This window comes from Otolemur garnettii, unplaced genomic scaffold, assembly GCF_000181295.1.
Source record: "Otolemur garnettii isolate 467f Iridium unplaced genomic scaffold, OtoGar3 scaffold00061, whole genome shotgun sequence".
Lineage (NCBI taxonomy): Eukaryota > Metazoa > Chordata > Mammalia > Primates > Galagidae > Otolemur > Otolemur garnettii.
The window spans coordinates 4367770-4391242 of record NW_003852456.1 but is presented as its reverse complement, the minus strand read 5'-3'; the positions used below and the strand labels follow the sequence as shown (position 1 = coordinate 4391242).

The 23473-nt window shown below is 41.4% G+C and overlaps 1 protein-coding gene across 1 annotated transcript in view; it reads right to left on the bottom strand.

Moving 5' to 3' along the window:
- LOC100955453 (glyceraldehyde-3-phosphate dehydrogenase-like) overlaps window positions 1-20654 on the bottom strand; it is a 33075-nt gene extending 12421 nt beyond the window's left edge. The window contains exon 1 of the mRNA XM_023514914.1: window positions 20547-20654. Within this exon, the coding sequence (XP_023370682.1) occupies window positions 20547-20654 (108 nt within the window). The remainder of the gene's footprint in view (window positions 1-20546) is intronic.
- Window positions 20655-23473: the final 2819 nt, after the last annotated feature.

Sequence of the window (23473 nt, the reverse complement as noted above, 5' to 3'; positions counted from 1 at the left end):
ATGCATTGTTACCCTATCAGTACTCCAAGCTCTTAATGCAAATTCTCATATGTTTTAGAAACCACTACAGTAACACCTTAGCTGTTGGGTAATAACGTAGAAAATATTATTGAACTTATAGGAGATTTTCAGAGAATTTGGCATTCAAATGTGGGGTTTTAAAAGTTGATCTGAAATATATCACATACAAGCCTTTAGGCTTTTAATCAAATTCCATTATTTTATTCATTATATTTCAGTTATAATTTGCTTTAAAAATATAGTGTTACTTTTTTTTTTTTACAAAAGCATATCAGGAGTCCTAGCCTTAATGTCAAAGAAAAAAATTGAAATTCTTAGACCGGTTTCATAATTCAGAGTATGAAAAATGTTGACAAGTGCTCCATTGTACATTGATCAAAGACATTATTACAGGACATTCTTTAATTTAAGGTGATTCTTCTAATGTGTAGCACCAATTATTCTGATCTCTGCTGAAAAGTGATGACATGTGGTATTTTTATTTAACATAGATCTAGTAAGTTGGATAATTTAAGTAGATAGTTAAATATACCCAGTACCTGAAAAAAACTTGCATGTAAGAAGCTTTGATTTATGAAACTGGCTGAGACTCAGTAAGAATAGAATGCTAACATAGTATCTGCATTGAGTGGATCAGAAAGGATACCATAATTTTCCTTCCTTCATTCAGCAAATAGTTACTAGCCTCCTATGTCCCAGGTTGTGTTTGCAGGCTTACAATACAGTAGTGACCGCAATAAAGATCCTGGTTCTTAAAGGGCCCCTCATAACTTACAAAGCAGTGATTTTTCAATGGCGGTACCGTGAAAGGATCTTAGGTGTGCCTCAAAAAGTTTTAAAGATCATTAATTAAATTATTTTCAAAAGAAGTTCAAAGCACAGCGAGTATATTCTTCTCTTTACACTTTTTTTTGATCGACATCATTTAAGTGTGATGTGGAAGTTTAACTACATAGATTCCAGTGTGCCGTGAGATCAAAAAGGTTGAAAAACACTGTTCTAAAAGGTTGCACATGAGATGAAGAATATTCATCATAACCATTTTTACCTGTATGGCACTTTCTAGTTTGGACTATACTTTTCCTAATACCTTTAAGTAAGAGATGTAACAGTAATAGAGCAATCGTATACTGAACGAGTATGGAGTGTTTAGCCTATGTGTGAGGTGCTCCTCAGTGAACCTTATATGTCTTAACTCCCTTAATCTTCAGAGCAGCCCTGTGAGGTACATATTATTATTATTCCCAAGTTTCAGGTGAAGAAATCAAAGCACAGAGATTGAGTAACTTGTCCACAACTGCATAGTTCTGCACAGCTCAGTGGTAGGGTGCAAACCCTCACCCACAGTGGCCCAGGTCATACAGCCAGATGGCAGCTGAACTTGAAGGCTGTGCCTTGTTCAGTGCTCCACAGCTGCCTGCCACCAAGCAATGGTCAGTAAGCCTCACTGCAATGGTCAGTAAGCCTCTGTCAGGTTATGCTGTGGTAACAAATAGCCCCCAGGTCACACAGCTTCTGACAACAAAGGCCTACTTTTTATACTGATGTTATGTGAGTTACCTGGTGGGGGGGAACAGTCATGGTGGACCAGACATGGCTCTAAATCTTTTGCTCTTATACAGACTACACCTTCTGTCATGCCCACGTCTTCTAGTGCATGACAAGTCACACAGCCAGTGAGGTCGGAAATGGACACCTCCCCCAGCAAGGGTCCTGGAGAGGTAGGCTTGATAGAGGGGAGTTGCAAATAATTTAAGTGGTTATGATCTCTTCTAGGTAAGAATGTTCAATTAGCTTTTAAAAATCATTTCTAAGCAAACTACTTCTGTGAATTTAGGAAATTTTCAAGTGTTATAGCCTTTATTTTAGCCTGCCCACCAATCCTTATTATCTCTACTGGCAGATGAGGAAACTGAACAGAGAGAGAAACAGGACAGTTGCTTGGCCTAAGGTAACCACTCCCAAAGCACAGAATCAGATTTCCAACATAGGTTTTCCTCTGCCAAACCCAGGACTTTCCAGGTCAGTGTACCACCTGTTGGTAGGGAAATTGCTCATGAATTTGGTTCATGTTTGGGCGGACTAGTGACTTCTTTGTCAAACCATAGAATTTGTGTATGTGAATGAGCTCCAGCTAGTAGAATGGAATCTAAACTGTAAGGTCCAGGAAATTAGTCATTCTGGCTAACTGAATTTTCCAGGTTATTAAAGATTTAATCTTTTGAAATGAGAACTTTTGTTGACTAAAAAAGTCCACATTTCTAGAAATTGTCGTGTAGGGCACAGGATATTAAATATGGAACAGTTAATTGGTTTCCTCTATCAACTGCAACCTAATTCTAGTCGAAGGTTTGTTTAACGGTGCCATGTTTTCAGACGGATGTAATAATCTGCTGTGCAAACAAGGGTTTGTTCACATTTGATTTTCTTAGATATCTAAAGGTCTGTAACACAGAGGAAGACACTTGCCCAGAGTGACAAGAGCCTTTCTCATTAGTCAGCAGAGTTGCTTTGCCATCTCCCTAGTCACTAAGGCAGCAAATCTTCCTCTGAACTGATAGACCCTTCTTAAAGGGCTGCATTTTGAGGTCTTCATTTCCCACTTACCAGTTTTGGGAACTAATAAAGCCCTTTCACCCCTTCCCTTCACCCTGGGAAGTTGCCTTTTACTGTTAAAATGGAAGTGTGTGGGCAGAAAATAAAATTACTGCCACGCCTTCTCAGACCGGCCTCTTTTCCAGCGTAATTAGAGCTGCCCTTTACAACTGGATGGTTGACTGTTTAGTATTCGCTGGAATTCTGCTTTTACCCCCAGGTATAAGTGTTATCTTCCTTAATGAGAGAAATCTGTTTAAGTTTCTTGATACTATGCAGATGCTGGCAATTTGTATCTTACACCTAAAAATGCTCTCTCCAACTTCGAGATTAAAACTTGCATGGTGCATACAATTCTTGGGCACCGTGAGTGAGATCTGTCAACTACAGTGAGTACGTTATTCATTTCAGTAGGCTAATTCGAATATCTGCATTTGAACTAAAATGTGGTTGCTGATAATGTCACTTGCCCAGATCAGGCAGTTGCTCTTAATTATTTAAGTACAGACATGACTTTCTTTTATTATTCTCCTTATAGGTCAAACAAATATGAAGTGCCAAGCTTTTAAGACCTCAAAAATCTCTCCATCAGTTGTACACTGCTGTGAAAGTGGAAATGGCTTTCATAGAAATTTGGAAGGGGGAAAAATTTAAATAACGGTGTGATTGAGCCTGCGGCTGGCAAATCAGCATACTTAAAATACATGAATATTAAAGTCAAGAATGCGATAAACACAACTACTGATTTTCTATTTATTGAGCAACTGACTTTTAAATACATTTTTTTTTCTGCTAAAATTTCCTTCCTAGACCTTCAGAGTTTGTCCTACTGCTGTTTTTCCCAGATCACTGTTCTGCAGAGGCTTATCCTACTGATAAAATTCACCTGTATCTTTAAATTGCATAATTACTATCAAAAGGCTGTGCGATACCTTTGGGCTGAGTAGTTTTGTTGAGAAATTTTATACATAAAGCGACACCTGGCTAATAAAAGGAAGCAACGTGGCGTTTATTCAGTATCTGTTGAGCGCCGGGGGCTTTACTGTGTGCCTCACTTAATCACGTCACAACAGTCCTTTCAATTGGGAAAAATGGTTACCTTTTGTTCGGCAGACAGGGAAGCTCAGCTTCATGTAGGTTAAAGTCTGCCCAAAGTCCCAGAATTTGTAGAGCAAGGATTTGGACCCAGATTTCTCTGTATCAGAAGCCTTGGCCCTGTTTCCTCAACAACACTGCCTGCAGACACTAAACTACCTTTAGAATTTTTTCTTTAACAATAGTGTCTTTGATCTCTCTTCTGTAACATTTTCCTTTAGGCTGTAGCACAGGTCTTAGGAAAACACTGCCCTCCCATGAATCCATCATTTCCAGCAAGGATTATGCAACCAAGTCGATGGAATTATTCAAAACTTCTCAGGCTTCAAGCAAATAGACCACTTACGTGGAGGCATAATTGCTATATCTCAGACAAAGAAATATTTTCTTTGATTAAAAAAATTTGATTCTCTTTATACTGTTCGTTTTCTTAAGTTTCCTCACTCCTGCCCTCTCCACAGTCTTAGCCTCTCTGAAAAATAAAGATACTATCTTTTTAAATTGAAGCAAACTTTTAATTTTTAAAGATGAATTGCCTTTATCTAATCTATTTTGTTTAAACTAAGTTAAAGCTTACAAGAGGGATGGAAGATGAAGTGACATTTGCCTCTGAGTTGAGATAGTAGATGTTGTAAACCCAGCAAATGGCTTACAAAAAATACAGTGTACAGCAAAAAGTAAACTCTTTGAAAGAAGAAAAAAACAGTTATCAAAATAATTTACTTGACCCACTTAAAACTGATGTGTAAACTCTGCGTTCTATGTTTGCCTTAAGTCAGCCCACATGGCCTTGCATCTCTGGACTGTTCAACTCCTTTTCCTATGGAAAAGGAAGTTTTAATTATTAAATTGAAGTGGACATCAGTTTCTTGATGCCAAGACTCGTCCAGTCTGGTGGAACATGTCTTCTCCTGAGAGGAAAATATAAAACCTAACCTCCGTGTGAAATTTATGTGAGTGTTGTAAGACAAGGGATTGTGCTGGGCGTCCGGCCCTAAGATTATGCGGGCAGCTGACGACCTGCTGCATTGGGGCGGCTTCTTCCTGCTCTCCCATGACCTTGAACCTTGCCACCTTCAGTTCTTCCACCCATGTTCTTTCCCCTTTTGAGGATCTTTTCCCTTTTTTGTAGTTAGTGAAGCTTTAAAAACAGGATAGAAAAAAAATTCTAATTTAAAAAAATTTTAAAAGAGAATAAGATGAGAATTTTCACAAGAATATCAGTCGACTTCAGAAAATGAATTGGAAAGTCATCTTCCGTATTTAGCATTGTTCAGGTGTGGATGTCTTGAAAAGGGCTGGAATATTTTATATTCTTCAGGTCTTTCTAAGCAGCAGAACGCTATGCTTAACAGAGCAGAATTTCCCTTATTTAGGTGGATGTTATACTGAAAGTAGTAACCTTTTGAAATGCAAATTTTTTTCATTTAAACTTATTAAGCTGGGGGAATTCAGATGTGTGTAAAAAGCCTTTTATTTCCTTGGTCATATCCTATTATTTGCTTTAACATTTTGGATCTCCGTTATCACATCATGTTTATGTCTTTAGTTTTAGATTTCCAGCGACATGTGAAGATAATATCCCACATATAACAGTGCCCATTGCTCTGATGCTAGTCTGGTAAAGGCAGAAGGAAAGAGTGAACCCAAACTCCAGGGCTTGGTGTTGTGTTTACAGACCGTCTGTGTATATTTAAATAAGGGCAGGGACGTGATTTGCCTCTAAGGCAATTCAGTCACTACTCAGTTAACAAGAGACTGAACACTTTGAGACAATCGCAAACTGTTTCAGATGTGAATGCAGCGCAGAGAAGCCAGTTTTTACCCTCAAGTTCAGGGGCTGTGTATAATTTAGATTTTAAAGCTTCATTTTTGTGTCATTTGGCTAAGATGACAGCCCTCTGGGACCCTGTTGGCTTTCCCCTTGCACGTGTTAAACATGTATCCTTATATTGGGGAAATCTCCTAAGACCGTTTGAACCCACAGGAACGCTATAGACCCATACGTACCCCAAGTCACAAGCCCTGTGAACATTTCCAAATGTTTAATAGAAGATGTTTAGGAAGAAAGCTGACCAACTTTGGAAGAAAGGAGGTTCTGATTATAAAGTAATTAACTGAGGGCCCCCCTTCTTGTTCCCAGCATCATAATGGAAAGACATGAAAATCAACACTTGAGAATTAATGGCATATTGCACTGCGCAGAGATTCAACACCAGAACTGCTTCTGTGTCTTGTAACATCTTTAGCAAGCACTCGGCGGCCGGTCAGCAGGTCTGGGTCAGGTTCAGAGATGAGCGTGCGGCCACAGGGACTCCCAGTGTGGTGTGGCAGGGTGTGTGTTCAGAGGTCCTTCGGGGGTACACAGCCTGCTGGCGACGGGCTTCTGTGTATGTGGGGAAGTTGAGTTCAGAGAAATGACCGATCATGACTGGTCCTTTCACAGCTAGTTCTGAAACCTTCACACCCTTCATTCTGATTTATTTTCATTTTTTTAAATTTCAGGTTAATTTGAGGGTACAAAGAATTAGGTTACATGTTTGCGTTTGTTAGGTAAAGTCCCTGTTGTAGTTGTGCCCCACCCCCAGGAGGTGTGCCATGGACCCTGACATTGTGCCCATGAGGTGAGAGCTCACCCATCCCGGTCCCTCTCCCTTCCTCTCCCCCTCACCCCCCTTCCTTCCTCTCCCCAGCTTGAACTGAATTGAGTTTTTCTCTTGTGTGTACCAGTTCGTCTACTGGCTTCATATTAGTATTAACTACATCGGAGACTTGCTTTTCCATTCTTGTGGTACTTTACTGAGAAGAATGTATTTCAGCTCCATCCAGGTGAATACAATGTTATTTATTCCTCTTCTTGATAAGGCTGAAGAACTGAATGGTTCTGTTCTAGCTGTGTCAGGTATATTGGACCCTGCACCTCTTAACTCTCATGTCCCCCAATCCTCTGTGCCTATTCTTCTGTCCTCCTTCCCTGTCCTTTGTACATCTTTCTATTATTTAGTAATTTATTTCATTCCCAAACCTGTGTTTCTGTGGTGCCCATCCAGGGCGTGTGAAATACCCTGAGACTCCCTGCCCAGGGCCACCCCCTCTTCACTGTCTCCTGAACATCCACGCATGTTCCGCGCCTGTGAGAATGGTCGAGAAACCAATGTTTCTCCCTTCTAGGGCTTCCCCAGGTAATTCTGATAATTCTGAAATATTTCAGCCCAGCAGTTGTAAGAATAAGAATGTACAAGATAATTGTCTTTTTTATTCCTTTGGCTATAAAGAAATACGGATCAAATTATTAATGGGACATATTATGGGCCCCATTTCAGCCTTTCTTAAGTGTGGGGCTAGTTACACATAAGGTGTGAGTGACTGATAATATATCACGTAGGAACAATTTAATAATTTAGAGACTTTCTTCTGAAGTAACAAAACTGCCCGATCTTCTGCTATAGCTGAGGATCACATCACCAACTCCATATATCACCTGTTAAAATTTTGTGAGTAGACGTTTGCTGCTGCGTGCTGCAGATAAAACTCTAAACTGGAAACGTATTCCTCCTGCCCCTTAAGATCCTGCAGCCCCCCAGATCTTAGTATATCGTCCGTAAGCAGCTCCCCAGCAGTCTGAAGGAGTCCGTCAAACAGCCCCGTAGCTCTGCCTTCCCCACGGCTCTCGGGGTGCAGCCGCTGGTCTTTGGTTCCCCCGGACCGCAGCCTTGCAGTCATATTATAGATTTCGCTTCAGGAGTTTACTTTAAAAATGTGATGAATTTTGATATTCTTGTTTCCATATAGAACAAGGTTTTAGCTGTGTTGGAGCGTTTTCATTTGCAATATAGCCCAATAGAAGGCCAAATTAAACGGAAAGCGTCGTAGGCCAAATTCTGTTGGATTATTATTTTTAGCTTACTCTTTTCTTCTTTCAAACACTGCTTTAAAAATAACTATTTTTTTAAAAAGCTACTCCCCAAGTGCCATTTTCTTCTCTCAGTTTCACACAGAGCTCTGTTAGAGTAGAATTGGTGTCAAAAAAGGTTCTGAATCTACTGGAGGTTTCCTTGTGATCTGAAGCTGCCACAGGGCGTGGTGGTTATTACACTCGGCAGCAGGGCTCACTCCAGCCTGCAGCAAGTCACTTGGAGGACTTGTTAAGGGCACCGGGTCCCACCTTACATCTTGGATGGGTCTCAATAATTTGCATTTCTTTCTTTTTTCTTCTTTTTTTGAGACAGAGCAAGTCTTCCCCACTCTACTGTCTTGCTCTGTCTTCCCCAGTAGAGTGCTGTGGCATCATAGCTCACAGCAACCTCAAACTCCTGGGCTCAGTGATCCTCCTGCCTCAGCCTCCCAAGTAGCTGGGACTACAGGCACCCTCCACCACGCCCAGCTAATTTTTCTATTTAGAGTAGAGACGGGTCTCACTCTTGCTCAGGATGGTCTCTAACTCCAGAGAGTTAGCTCAAGTGGTTCTCCCGCCTCTGCCATCCAGGGTGCTGGGGTTATAGGTGTGAGACACCTTCCCCTGCTGTATGTGTATTTTTTTTTTTTTGAGACAGAGTCTCACTTTGTTGCCCTCAGTAGAGTGCCATGACATCACAGCAACCTTAAACTCTTGGGCTTTAGTGATTCTGTTGCCTCAGTTTCCCAAGTAGCTGGGACTACAGGTGCTCACCACAACGCCAGGCTTTTTTTTTTTGTTATTGCTGTCATAGTTGTTTAGCAGGCCAGGGCCAGGTTCCAACCTACTAGCCCTGGTGCATGTGGCCAGCCCCCTAACCACTGCGTTACGGGTGCTGAGCCCATATGTGTATTTTTTAATCTGAATTAAATCCTGCAACCTGTATTTTTCTTAGTTCTGAGCTTATTACCAAACTTACTGGTAAATAGATTGTTTGCTAAACCTCACCAAACAATTTCTATGAACATTTTCCAGTGATTTATAATGACGTCATTAGACAATAGCATATCTAAAAAGAATACTCAGGAGGAAAAGCAGTCAATCCTGGTGTCTTACATCATGTGAAAAGGACAGATCCGCATCTGTGCAGGGAGCACTCACTGCGTTTCTCATTTAGGCACAAAGACCACATACTTTGAGTTGCTCAGTGTTTGCAGGAAAGCCATTTTCCCCCTCAAAAAAAAAAAAAAAAAAACAGCAAAAAAGCAAACTGGCCAGGGGCTAATTTGCAATTCAAAGAGAGAGGTATTATTATGGAAGAAGTCAGAATAAGATATTTCTGTTGCTTTCTGAGTTCCGGCTTGTTACTTGTAACTGTACTTGTGTTATAGACTTTAACCTCACAGTGTATGGAGCAAATCTTTGAGTTTTACAACCATCTTACAGAATCATTTTCGTAAAAGACCCTGTTGTGACTACCTATTAAACCTATTAAAATCTGTCAGAGTTTAGTCTAACGGAGAAACCCACCCCTCTCCTCTTCTCTGCTAGCATTTGTTACATAAACATCAATCTGAGAAGGACAAAGCTTTAGTTGTTTAGAAATGGCTCCAGAAACTCAGCATTAAACATTGTCGTTTGCACTAAAAACTATTTTTGGAGCACTGTGCTTTTAGTTTGGTTGGTTTTGCATTTATTGTGGAAAATCACAAGTATCTTTGAAATGTTTTAGGATTCAGAGAAGGCAGATACCTTTGTCTATAAAGCCAGTTATGTTTTCCACAGCTCAGTGGCACCCCAAGCTAGAAGATAGTGGAGATCCTATAATTGATAAGAAGAAAATGAGGTGACGGAATGCCACTGTCTGTAGGCGATAGCATATGTTGTAATTCTGGGGACCCTGGCCATAGACTCCATTGAGCATATCAGGCTGGGATGCTTAGCTTTCTACACATAACTTATGGAACACCTTGGGAGCCACTTGTAAACTTTAAAAATTATTTTTACAAATATTCTAAGAAAGTTTTTAAAGTGTTGATGCATGATAGATGTACATATTTTGGGGTATATGTGCTTTATAATATATTCATATAATTTTTAAAGATCTAGTCACTAAAATTGGGATATCCATCACTTTAAATACTTGTGTTTTCTTCATGTTAGAAACATTCTTATTATTCTCCTCTAGCTATTTTGAAATATGCACTAAATGATTGTCAACTATAGTCACTCTATTGATGTACCAAACACTAGGTTGAATATCTTCTATCAGACTGAGTGTTTGTACCTGTTAATCTACTTCTCTGCCTCCCCCTCCCTCGCTCCCTGGTCTCTAACCCCCAGTGTACTCCCCATCCTCACAGCATCAGCCACTGTAGCTCCTGTACATGGTTCTGGTCTTTCTGCATTGGGCTTGTTTCACTTAACATAGTGACCTGCAGTTGCATCCATGTTGCTGCGAATGCCAGGCCTTCGTTCTTTGTTATTGCTGAATCATATCCCACTGTGTATATGGACCACATTTTCTTTATCCATTCTTCCGCTGGTGGGCACACAGAGCGATTCTGTATTTTGGCCATTTGAATACTTGTAGTAAACATGGGAGTGTAGCTGTCTTTCTGATACAGTGATTTCCTTTCCTTTGGATGGTTACCCAGTAGTGGAATTGCTAGATCATATAGAAGTTCTGATTTTAGTTTTTTGCTGCGCCTCCATATGCTTTTCCATAGTTGCTATACTAATTTACATTCTCACCAACAGTGTAGAAGTGTTCCCCTAAAAAAGTTACTTTTTGAGTTCCCCTTTTTCTATTGTGTTGCCTAGTAAGATGAAACAGAGCAAAAAAATGGGTGTCAGAACAAGCAGCTCCACATAGCCAACTTGCTAACCTAGTGTAATACATTTACTGCCTATTAAATGATGTTTACCTACAATGAGAATTATACAGTTGGGGGGACGATCTGTAGTAAGAGCTTCTTTCTATGCCTTTGTTTGTTTTTGATACTTCACCCCAATTATGAATGGTTCTACTGAAAAATACCCCAGACTTCTCAAATAAAGGTTTTTCTTATTCACAAATAAATAGGTGAATTATTCTACCATACTATCTAGAACACATAAAAACAAATCAAGATGCTGCACTCAAAATATAATATTGATAACTCAAAAAAATTGTCAGTTACTGGCTGATAATAATAATAGTTATCCCCATGCCAAGAAAAAGAAAGTATTTAGAGCTTAATTCATTTTTTTCAAAACAGTCACTCATTCAATAAATATTCATGGAACACACACTAAACTTTTAGGGAAAGCTCTGGACTAGCAATTTGTCATTCTAAAAGACTACATTAAAAGCAAAACCTTCCAGAACTCCACCACTAAAATGAACATTGCCTTTCACAGAGTGAGCACCCCGGTGGCTGTGGCTGGTCCAGTGTTGCGAGGGGGATGTCTTCTCGGCGGCACCCCAGTCAGGGGATGTGTAGGAATGTGGTCTAATTAATGTCATCACCCTGTGTTCCTATCACTGAGTCTTCAGTTATATACACCTTCTTTATCTGACTTAACTCTAAACTTTTAGGCTTCTCAAACAACAAATTCACATTTAAAGAATAATAGTTTTTATTTGAGAGAATAAGAAAAGAAAGACGTGGTATAGTAGTTCATGCCTGTAACCCCAGCATTTTGAATCACTTTTGAGGCCAGTAGTTCAAGACCAGCCTTGGCAACATGGAAGACCCATCTGTACAGGAAAAAAAGGCCAGGCACAGTGGCTCATACCTGTAATCCCGGCACTGCAGGTGGATCACCTAAGCAATCGCCTGACCAGCCTGAGCAACAGTGAGACCCCATCTCTACTAAAAATAGAAAAACTAATCAGGTGCGGTGGGGAGCTAATCAGGAGGCTGAGGCAAGAGGACAACTTGAGCCCAGGAATTTGAGGTTACTATCAGCTATGATGATGCCATGGCACTCTACCCAGGGTAACAGCATGAGACAATGTCTCCAAAAATAATAATAATTAAAAATTATTAGTGGTGGCATGTGCCTATAGTCCCAGCTGCTCAGGAGGCTGAGGCAGGAGGATTGCTTGAGCCCAGGAGTTTGAGGCTGCTGTGAGCTATGATCATGCCACTGCACTCTACCGTGGGTGACAAAGCAAGACTCTATCTCTAAAAAAAATTAAATGAATATGGTATTAGTTTTAACAGCTGCTTGTGAAGATTTTTCCGCAGAAGGCTTTGGTGAGAGCTGCTCCTAGTTGGGGAAATTTCCAGCAAGACTGCTCTGCTGACTCTCCCTCTCCCCAGTCTTACAGTACCCCGATGTTTAAACATTGGATTGTTATCGTGAACATGCCATTACAAGTCACACAGTCTGTACGATTGCATCACATGCGGTAACTCTGCTTGTACACATTTCCAGGTCATGTTGAGTTGTTCTAGCAGCTCCCCACCAAGGCCAGAGAGAAGAGCCATTCGGGTACCTCGAAGGTTGGTTTTGGAGATCCCCATGTTCTAATCCCTTCATCTTTTTTCTGAATAAAAATTGCCAAGATCATGAGGAAGTCACCTGACATTATTTTGGAATCCGTGCGTCCTTTGTAAGCAAAGTGGGGAGACACAAACACTCTACTTTCGGGTGACTGGTGTGTAAAGATAAATGATGAAGAGCTGCAGGTTTTACAGCAATTAAGTGCCACACCTGATAATCTGGTGGCTGCATCACATTTGTTATACCTAAGTGACACAACTAAATGAAATGTAAGCGGTTTAATTGGGAAAGTTTATTAAAATGTCACGAGCTATTTACTCCACAGAGAAAGTGAATGTATTCAAACTTTATTGTCCTTTAAAAAAATTATTTGAAGAACTCACAGTGCAGGAATTAATAAATTAATGCAGAGATTTTAAAACAGACAATTTGGTCAAGCCAGTTTTCTTACAGATTTGAGAGTTTCCCCTCGCCTGTGCATGGGTGTAAATCTGTGGCAGAATTCGTATGGTCCACAGTGGTGTCTCTGTGAGTCAGGAGTCAGCAGGCATGGGTGAGGCGGGTCACAGCCCTGGCCACCTAGTCCCAAAGGGGATTCAGGGGCAAGAGAGGAAAAAAGAAGCGAGGAAGGGGAAGTTAAACCCAAATGATCGCTTTTTACAAAATATAAACGTGAAAGTACCGGACCGCTGACCAAGGGTAAATGGAAGACTTGGGACCTATAAGGAAAGGCAACAACACACAAACTGCGGGACCAGGAACAGACACCAATAGTAGCCCAAGCCTCACACTCATCTCCCCTTTCCGAGCGTGTTCACGTAGAGCCTCTAGATCCCATTCAGTTCTGCTGACAGGCCGAGCCGCTACAGTCAAAATAGTCTTAATTATTTTATATTCTTAGAGGCCACTTCAGAATTGTGATCTCTGCGATACGACTATGAAACTATTCTAAAAATTGTATTTTCTCTACATTCAACCTAAGTTGTGGATCCTGGGTTGATCGACATCTCTGTAAAAATAAGCTTTGTGCAAACACTGATAATAGGTAGTGTCTCAAAAGCTCTTACTTTATTTTGGTTTTGGAACAAAATCAAGTCCCTACCTTCCTTAATCCCTATGGGACCTGTGTTCTCTTATCTCTCGTCATTCCAAAACTGTACTTGAGGATATGGAAATTCTTTCTGCTAAGACAAGCAGTGTCTGGAGGGCTCTCGGTGTTTATTATAACCGATCACATTTCCCTAGAACAGGGCTCGGTCTTTATAGAGAGTTACTTCTCACTTTACCACAGGACCCATTCTTTTTTCTCGGCAGTTCAAATCTAACCACCCTCTCTCTTCCTAAGTGCTGCTGAAAAGATGTTTCCCTGAAATTTAGTCTTTAGGGCATCCATTGATTTAGAAAGACCCTGGTTCAGGGTCAAAGGAATTGGATAGAAACAAAGGCTTTTCTTTTTCTCCCCCTTGTGATCCTCATGAGTAAGTAGCTGAGGCCTTCCCGTCCTTCCGTTGTGCAGACGTGAAGGCCCAGCACGTTACAAACAGGTGGGTCCATTGATGCATTTCAATTCTCATCACAGGAGAAGGGATGTGTCCTTGAAAATTGTTCTGCCCAGTTTTCACCTGAGTTAAGAAGGAGGGGCACTGCAAGAGAGGGAAACAGTAGGGATTTTGCAGTGTTTTGATTTCTTTACTATGTGTGACGCCTTTGTCTTTGGACCTCAATCCTATAAGCAGTAGCAATATTTTTACAGGGCTTCCCATCTTCAATAAACTGTAGAACAGTAATTAATTCTCACAGCATCCATTTGACTAAAGCGTTATTATCCCTGTATTATAGAGGAGAAAACCGATTCGCCAAACCCCACAAAGAAAGTCAATGTCGAAGTAAGGATTATCGCTCAGGAGGGTCTAAAAGTCTAATCTCAGCTCTGAGATGCTTTTTTATTTTTAATTTTTTTTTCCATAGGAACAGATGCAGTGGGGATTTACCAGGTAAATTCACGGAGGGTGTGTGAACCTGGGAGGCAGCTCTGCCCTTGCTGAGTCTTTGAGACCATCAGGCCAGTTTAAGCTGATTAGATGTAGTTTATTTTCACAATTCTCGCAACAGAGAAATAGAAATATAGGATCAATCATCATATGGGGAACATAAGCAAAAATTTTGGTCTACCCATTTCCACATAGACCAGTCAAGATGTGGGTTTATTATTTAGTAATTGACTTATTTTTGCAAACATTGGGTAGACTAATTTATTGGTTTGCGTTTTTTCATAATAATGACTTTTTAATTAACTGTACATCATTAATCCCAGCTGTAGGTTGAAAATTTCAATTCTCAATATAGCAATTCAGCCAAGAGTCAGTAAGGAAAAGAAATGTCCCATCATTCTAAAAATATCCTCCCCACCCATTCTGTAAAGCAATAATGCTTTGTTAATACACAGTGGTCATTGGAAACTGCCAAGTTGGGTTATCACAGGCTTAGATGTGGTGATTATTAGAGTTGCACAAGATTCACCTGGTAAAGAAACAAAGGAAATGAGATTAGAGCAGGTCTTCTTCTTCTTTTTTTCTTTTTGCAGTTGTTGGCCAGGGCTGGGTTTGAACCTGCCACCTCAAACATGTGGGGCTGGTGCCCCACTCCTTTGAGCCCTAGGCGCCGCCCTAGAGCAGGTCTTCTTGAGGCAGCGTGCAGAAACCCAAAGTCAAGTCTCGGAGCAAGAGCAGAAACAGGACTAGAACAGATGCAGAAAACTCACAAACCCTGTTGTCCTGTGGAGCGAGTCATTCAAGCACTGTAGGGTGGGGCGTCTTAGATGCCAAGGCTTCACTTTCACCATGCTCCCCACTCGGAATGGTAAACTCGAGTGCTCATTTATTTGTTGAATATTTGTTGAGCTCCTGGGACTCAGACAGTGAACAGACAGACACACATAGTCCCTCCTCGAGTTTATAATCTAGGGGACAAAAGAGTCAACGCCTAAGAACACACTCGTACTAGAATGGTTTCCAGTCTTGCACTGATTTGAAACTGGGAAGTGATGAGGTCTGACTTAAATTTGTAAAAGACAATGAATTGTGATTCTTGAAGGTTGAGGAGGAGGTGTAATTAGGTGATCAATGAAGGCATAGTCAATCGAGGTGGAAATAGAGAAGAATTTATGGCTTAATATCCTGTTGTGAAAACAGAACAGTCTTCCAGAAAAAGTCATAACTGAGTAACCAGCTGAGCCCAGATCCATGCCAGGGACTTTGCTGTCTCCCTTGCTCCCACGGCAGCCCCGCGAGGGGAAGGTGCTGTCATCCTCCTCCTTGCAACGTGAGAGGATAAGACATCGCCCTGTGATTTCACTGCTAGTAAATGCTGTTGCTGGGGTTTACGTTCTTAGGTTCGAGATAATTTCCAGAAGATGAGCTCTTGCTGTTCCCCAACTCTACCTGACAAGAGTTTTGAAAGATAGATAATTTAGGTGGAGAGGAACTACACCCTCAAGAAGTCTGATCGGGCGAGCTATCCTTGACTCTTGGGAGCAAATCAATAACGTGATATGAGTACAGATCTCTGCTTTGTTTCTTTTTGACTAAATAGCCTTATACTCTTAACACATCTTCCAGGAAGGTGTTATTGATTGTGCTGCATTTCAGTGGTACACGCTGATTATAGGGGGAAAGATGTGTATGTTCTGTAAGAAGGCAGGTGCAAAACAATTAAAGAAAAACCAGGACAAAAACACTCCGAGAGCTTGGCTCCCCCTATTCAAGTTGAGGAGCAGGCCGCAGTCGACACAAAGCAATTTCAGGCAGTGAATACCCTGTTTTCCACTGACAAAGAGACTGTGTAAATTGAGAAATGTGAAGGAATGCCAATTCAGAAATTTGAGCTTTACAAAAATATTTTGGTTTAAATTTAACGAAGGAGCTTTGTATTCTAAAGATTAAAGCATGAAAATAGTTATCTTTCTGGGAAGGATGTTTCTCTTATTAATGCTTTAAGTAAGAATAGCATCTTCTCAAGTGTACACCCAGGTGTTCCTTCTCCCAACAATGGACCTGTTAGAGCAGGAGGAGGAATCAATCAGCAACAATGCCAAAGACACAGGTGCAGGGGACTGTCTTGCTGGAGGCCGGAATGAGGGAGGAGGGCCAACCGGAGTAAGGATGAAGATGGAGGTAGGCTGGAGAGACATGCTGGTATCACAATGGCAGTGGCATAAGAAGAAATTCTTGGGGAGAGCCGGGCTCAGATAATGTTTGAGTTGGTGGACAGGCAATTTGTACAAGCTAGACTTGGATTTTTATTTTCATTTTTATTTTTTTGAGACAGAGTCTTACTCTGTCATCCTGGCTAGAGTGCCCTGGCATCATCATAACTCACAGCAACCTCAAACTTCTGGGCTCAAGCAAACCTCCTGCCTCAGCCTCCCAAGTCGCTGGGACTACAGGTGCCCACCACCAGCCTGGCTAGTTTTTCTATTTTTAGTAGAGATGGGGCAGGGGATGTCTCCCTTTTGCTCAGGCTGGTCTTGAACTCCTGGTTCAAGCAATCCTTCTGCCTCAGCCTCCTGAGTAGCTGAGACTGCAGGCACCCTCCACCATGCCTGGCTAGTTTTTCTATTTTTAGCAGAGATGGGGTGTGGGGGTGGTCTCACTCCTGCTCAGGCTGGTCGAGAACTCCTGAGCTCAGGTGATCCTCCTACCTCACCTTCTCAGAGTGCTGGGATTACAGGTGTGAGCCACTGTGACAAGCCTGTTTAATTGGGTTGTTGATTCATTGGTAGCTTTCACTGTCATCTTGCCTGTTGGCAGAGTTTCCTCCTTTGTGCCAGCTCCCAGAACAGGTGGATGACCATATTTAGACATTCTTCCTGCTCATCAGGAGATACCAAGGAGGGCAGGGCAGGACATTCTTCTGGGCGTGTGTCAGGCACCTCGCTGGCGGCCTGGATGCGCTTCCAGGGCACAGCTGCGTCTTACTCTTCGCTTTCTTCCTTGTGCCTGTTAGACCGTGAGTGTCTTCCCCCCAAGATCTGTGGAAATATCACCAGATTCTCAACATCACACGTTTTCATTCAGCAGATTTTGACCCAACACCTATAGCGTGGGAGGCACTATTTCTAGACCTTGGGAATAAAATGGAAATAAGGTCTTTGTTCTCACAAAACCTATACTTTAATATAATAAAGTTTATAAAGAAAGGTAATTGAGCAGATAAGAGAATAAGATCATTTCAGCGCATTATGAGTGCACCTTAAGAAAAGGGGTTATGTGTTTGTGTAATAAGGAAGATGCTTAGACTGGCTGACCAAGTCCCACCTGTCCGGCTAGTGAGTTTTCCTCTCTCTAGACCAGACATCTCGGCCATATGGGTCTATCCAGAGGGACTTCCCAGCAGAGGCAGAAGATGGCCCAGAGACCCTAAAAGGGATTTAGGTGTTTGGCATGTTGGAACAGAACACACCACTGTCACTAAGGTGGACACATCATTTCCCATTTATGCACCAGATGTCAAAGCCAGATGTCTTTCGTCTACCTTTTATCAAGTGAAAAGAGTAGAATTCAAATAAATGCAAAGAATTACAGTGTAAAAATACACAACCTCGTGTTTGAGTGTTTAAATGAGAAGAATTCTCTTCAGGGCCTCGGCCCTCTGAGATGGACACTCGTGATACGTGTGTTGAAAAGAATGCAGGTGTCTGGCAGTCTGTGACCAAAAGGCTGTGCTCCCTCAGAATGACTCGGAGGGTGGCATTTGTTTAAGTGCCAAAAATCAGTAAATGTTATTATAAATAAAGTTTCAACATATCATCAAGGCATTTTCCCACTGGAGGTGAATTAATCATTGCCGTATTTTTAAACACTGCTGTCCAGTTATTTTTAAGTAATGTACAGTATTTCACTATGTTATTTCCTTCAAGGATGTAATATGTCACTGAAAATTATCAGCTAAATTTTCTTAGGTTTTCTGATTTTCTGTTGTTTATCTTATGCTTATCATCTGTCAAAAGGGCATATTTAGTATACTTAGTCTGTATGTATATATAGACCTTTCCTCCTGGCTAATTTTTATATCTCTGTGCTCTGTATAAAATCTCCTAAGTAAAATAAAATGATCTCAATTCCATGCTGTTTACGGGACTACCTTGTTAAACAGAAAGAGCTGTGTTAATTTTATTTTCATTATTATGAAGAATAGCGTGGAAAGAGCAAGAAGCATTTATAAAAGGCCCGTTTGGCAGTGGCCTTTTATGTCTTTGTCTGAACAGAATGTCCTGACGTGAAAATAAAGTGGAAGTATTAAAACATAGCTTTTCTATGAGCTCAGGCCCTATTACTTAGGAATGTTTAAAGAGAAAGCATAACCCAGGCAATAATAGATTTGGAAATTCTGCATTGTGGTCAGAATAAGATCGAGTTTGGTGGAATTAGTTTATGTTGAGTATTCAGCGCGGGATTAGATAGCAATGTTAACAAATCCACAGATTTTCCTGGGGTGAAAATATCTCATTTCAGAGAAACGTTATGTTAGGGAAGCATGTTTTTAGAGGTGGAGCTGGAGATTTTTTTGTTTTGTTTTGTTTTTCTTTTTTTTTTTTTTAATTTTTTTATTGTCTTCTTTTCCATCTGTTGCAGGGAAGTTGAGTATTTTCAAGCACTCTTTAACATGACAACTATTAAAAGGGAAAATTATACACTACATTTTTGGGCTGTGGGATGCTTGAAGGTAGATAGAATAATAAGCTTTCCGTTCAGAGAAAAGGAGGGTTGCTACTATTGTTTATTTTTGTAGCTACTCTTCTGTCATAATAGTGCAGACCCTTTTGGCTGAGTTGTTTGGCAAGATGTCTCCTGGGGACAGATGAGTTATCTAAGCAGCACAGTGTTGCCTCACGAAGGGATGATAGAATAGGAAAGAGTCCCAGTTCTTTAACATGTCCGACTTTTGAAGGCAGAAGTACTCAAGTTGCCAGTAAAATCACTTGTTTTACTTTATTTTACCAAGTGGTCCATCCTTATCAATGAATGCGATTCAGCAGGCAGTTTTAAATTCTGGACAACCAAGGAAAGTTTTAGAAGAAGGCCTCTACTTAAACAGTCGTGCAAAATCACTTAAATAATGTTTGTAACTTAGGGAGTGGAGTTACAGCCCAAAACTGCCTGTGACTCTTCTCTGCCTGGCCTTGATCTTGTTTGTGTGATTCCGTGCAGACCAGAACTGAAGAGTAATTAATTGCTGAGAAGAAACTCACGTGAGCTGGGTGACCTGTGCAACCTCACCTCTCTGAGTTTCTGTTCCCTCATTGCAACAGGGACACAATACTAAGAAGTGTCTCTTGAGGTTGACGTGTGCGTGGTCTGTAGTGAACCCAGCAAATGTCAGCTTTGGTTATCACGATGACGGTGGCTACGACTGCAAAGGAAATAAGGTGTGTCTGGGCCCAACTCTGCCACTGGCCTATTACAAGCCCTTCCCGGTGCCAGAGCCCCTTGTGTGCAAAAAGGAGCTGGAAATAAGCTCCATCCCTCTGTGACATTTCGTGATTTAATTGATTTAATGCAGCATGCTTGTAGCACAGAGCTGGCCTATCATCAATAGAGATGAAAATTGGTTGAGCACCAACTGTGTGCAGCATGGTGCTAGTGTGGGTTTGGGAGTAACAAGGGATGTGAGGCACCCCCGGGTCACGCGCTGTGTGCTCCAGGTTTTATGCCTACGCAAACAGCAAGGGCAGCAAGTGCCACAGGAGAGGGGGCTGTGAACAAGCCCCCGGGGCGGCCAAGTTGCGGAGCAGAGAAGGAAGCGCACGCGGCGTTGGGGTGGGGGCCAGGGCACAGGTCTGGCATGGAGCTAAGGGAAGGAAGGTTCTCTTGCCATGCGGCACCAGCCAACCATTCGGAGATGCTTGGCTGGCCCAAGAAAACCCACATCAATTTCCAAAATCACTGCCTTGCCTTTAATGATCTACAGTTCCTTTATTTGCTTTGGCTCTTTTATCAGAGCCACATATGGGTCTTTTTCTCCCCCACTTTGTTCTATGTGGGCTCTAAAAATATTTTATTAAACATGACAGATTATATATGTGTGTGTATATATAGAGAGAGAGTTATTGCTTATAATATGATTACTTGGAGTTATTATTGTTACCATCTTTAGGATAAAATATAGATCAGTACTATTCAGATCCCAGACATGCAATGAAATATGTTACACGTATATGGTGTTTTCATAGCAGAGACTGCCATGGGACTAGATAAATGAATACGCCATCGTTGATGCCTGGCTTCAAAGAGCTAGAAGTCTATAAAGACAGACGCTCAAGTGTACCTCCTTATTAATATGCATATAAAAGGAAATGGGAGCCGAAAGTAAGAACATATGCAGAGCTTGTGAGCCATTTGTGTAGTTTCTGCTTCCCTCTCTCTCTCTTTCTTTGTCGTCCTCTTACAGATTCTTCCATGGTTATGTAGTTCTTGGAGTGTGGTTCCTCTCCATTGTAACAGTCATTTTCTCCATACACTTTATAATTTTTGACTGTGAGCTCATCTTCGGCCATGTCCCCAAGAGTTCCAGGTTGCCTGTGGTGTCCTTGTGGAATATTTCTGCAGTTCCCTCTGCTGGACCCTGGGAGGTTTCATATCATTTTTTATTTAATGTCTTGGTCAAAGACTCACAGGATTGTAAAACTATCACCTCGACACCCACATGTGGCAGAGACTTCTTTTTTCTATCGGTGACCTAACCCTTCTGTGCCACAGTCTCCCTCTCCGAGATGGGGCAGTCGTTTTCGCCACCACGTTCATGCAGAGAGAAAATCCAGCTTCTGTATTTTCTAGATCCCATCTAGACATCAGAATTCTCTGTCCTTTAAACACATCCCTCAAGGAACATTCAGGCTGAGACTTCTTTGGACCATTCAGCTTCAATACTGATCCTCCTTAGGGCTCTTGAGTTTCTGCTCTGTGTTTAGTACCCAGAGATTTTCTTTTGTATTCTTTTCTTTTCTTTCTTTGTTCCTTTCTTTTTTTTTGGAGACAGAATTTCATTCTTTCACCCTGAGTAGAGTGCCACAGTGTCAGCATAGCTCACAGCAACCTCACACTCCTGGGCTCAAGTGATCGTCCTGCCTCAGCCTCCGGAGTAGCCGGGACTACAGGCACCCAGCACTAGGCCCAGCTAGTTTTTCTGTTTTTAGTAGAGAAGGGGTCTCGCTCTTGCTCAGGCTGCTCTCCAACTCTCGAGCTCAAGCGATCCACCTGCCTCGCCTCCCAGAGTGCTGGCATCACAGGTGTGAGCCACTGCCCCTGACCTCCCTTTTTGTTTTCATGGTGGGCTGTATGTGTTTTTAAACTTTTCTTTCTGAAAAATTCGTGTGTTATTCAATATTTCTATGTGTTTTGAGTTTGGGGGAGAGGGCCCTGCTTCTAATCAGGCAGTCTATTCACTTGAAGTTACTGCTGAGGTTTATATTCCTGAATAAAGAGGAGAAAAGATGAACATTGACAGTTTTTTTCTTTTACACAGAATGGAATTCTTTTCAACCAAAATTTTAGAATAGATAATATCTATTTTTATGGAAAATCTATTCTTACCAAGTACGAACCTGACTCACTGTATAAAAATAAACCCTTTTTCTCACCTTCATATTGTACATCAGACGCCTTATTTTGGTAACGAGATGAGGCTTCATGTTGGTGTGATATAGAATATTGAGCCCCAGCTGTGCCCCAAACCTGGTGGGGCAGATGGACTTGTAACTTAACTTCTCTGGACACCGTCTGTAAAGGGTGTGGCGGGGGGAGCGTCGATCCTTTCTTCTCCAACTTTCCTTTATGTCAAGCAAATGCATGGAGCCATCTTCTTGAATGTGAATGAGGCTTTGCCTCTTTGCTCAGTAGCCTCTAAGGTGGCTCCAGCAAATCCTCTAAGGAGGCTTGAGAAGCAGGTTTGTAAACCACGAGGCCAGTTACCTCTTTGATTTCTAAAATGAGGTGTTTCGGGGAGAAAGCACAATGAGGCAGCTGCTCCTCTGTCTTCAACATCTACTCCTACCTGCTCCTCTTGTTCTTCTTTTAATAGACTAAAAAACTCATTGAGTAAGGATTACTCAGTCTCTTCCATATCTTAAGTTATAAAACTCTCGTTTTTTTTTTCTTTAATAGGAACCATCTCAAGCAAACGGGGGCATAGAGTCACCCAAACAGTCTGGGTAGAGTTCCCTGCAGTTTAGAAATATTTAATACTACAATAGCATGCATTTTGTTAACATTTGTCTGTGTAACTGTCACTTTAATAACTGATAATATTGGAAAATATTCCCATAGACGGGACATGAAGCAAAACCTGACCTCGTTCTTCCTCTGAGATCTTTGGGCCATTGCCATCTCTCTCAATAGTAGATTAAACGTAGCCCAACATGGAAAGGAGAACAGTATCGCCAGAATCCCATTTCACCTCGAGTATTTCCCTACATGGGAACAGAAACCAACTTTTTGTTTCTGAGACAGGGTCTCACTGTGCTGCCCAGGCCCCTCATACCTCCTGAGTTCCAGTGATCCTCTCGCCTTGGCCTCCATGCATCTGGGAACACAGACAAAAACCATGTCCCCGGCCGTATAAACCAACATATTTCAGTATAATTCTGAGGTGCTACATTGTCATTTTAAAATTTAATTTTAGTTGGGAGCATGTTAATTATTATCCAACAGCTTTTTATTAGTGCCAGCTTTTAAAAGATCAACCTCCAAAATACAGCCTTAAAGCAACATTTATAAGGTGCTTTATAATTCATGTACCAATGGACCTGGATAAGAGGTCAGAAAGGCTTAAAATGCAGACCGCTTCCCATGAGAGCATCCATACCTAAATCACTTACCTGGGGCAACAGAGTGAGACTCTGTCTTAAAATTAAATAAGTAAATAAAAATTGACTTCAGCTCAAATAACAACTGCAATCTTCTTTTTCTTTTAAAAGTTTGTTTTTAATTGTGCAATAATTACACAAACTTTTTCTTATGAAAATGTAAATAATAGCGACGAGACGCATCCATTCTGTGTCCTATTCTCAGGCTGAAGGGATTTAAGATGGTGATAACAAAACAGGGGCCTTTGTTTACCCAGATCACAGATCCTGCAATTATTCATCATTGCTACGTTTCTTCTAGACACAGCTGTTAGACTCGGGTGACATGACCTGCAAACAAAGAAGGCAGTGGTGTGTACCCTACTTTTTCAGATTAATACAGATGTGACAGGCTTCCTTGGTTCTCTGTGCCCTTTCCAGGATATAGACGCAGAATACACGTGTCTGCCCGGCTCCCAAGATGGAGCAGGAGGACTCGTCTGTGGACTTTCCTCCCAGCTCCAGGATGATTT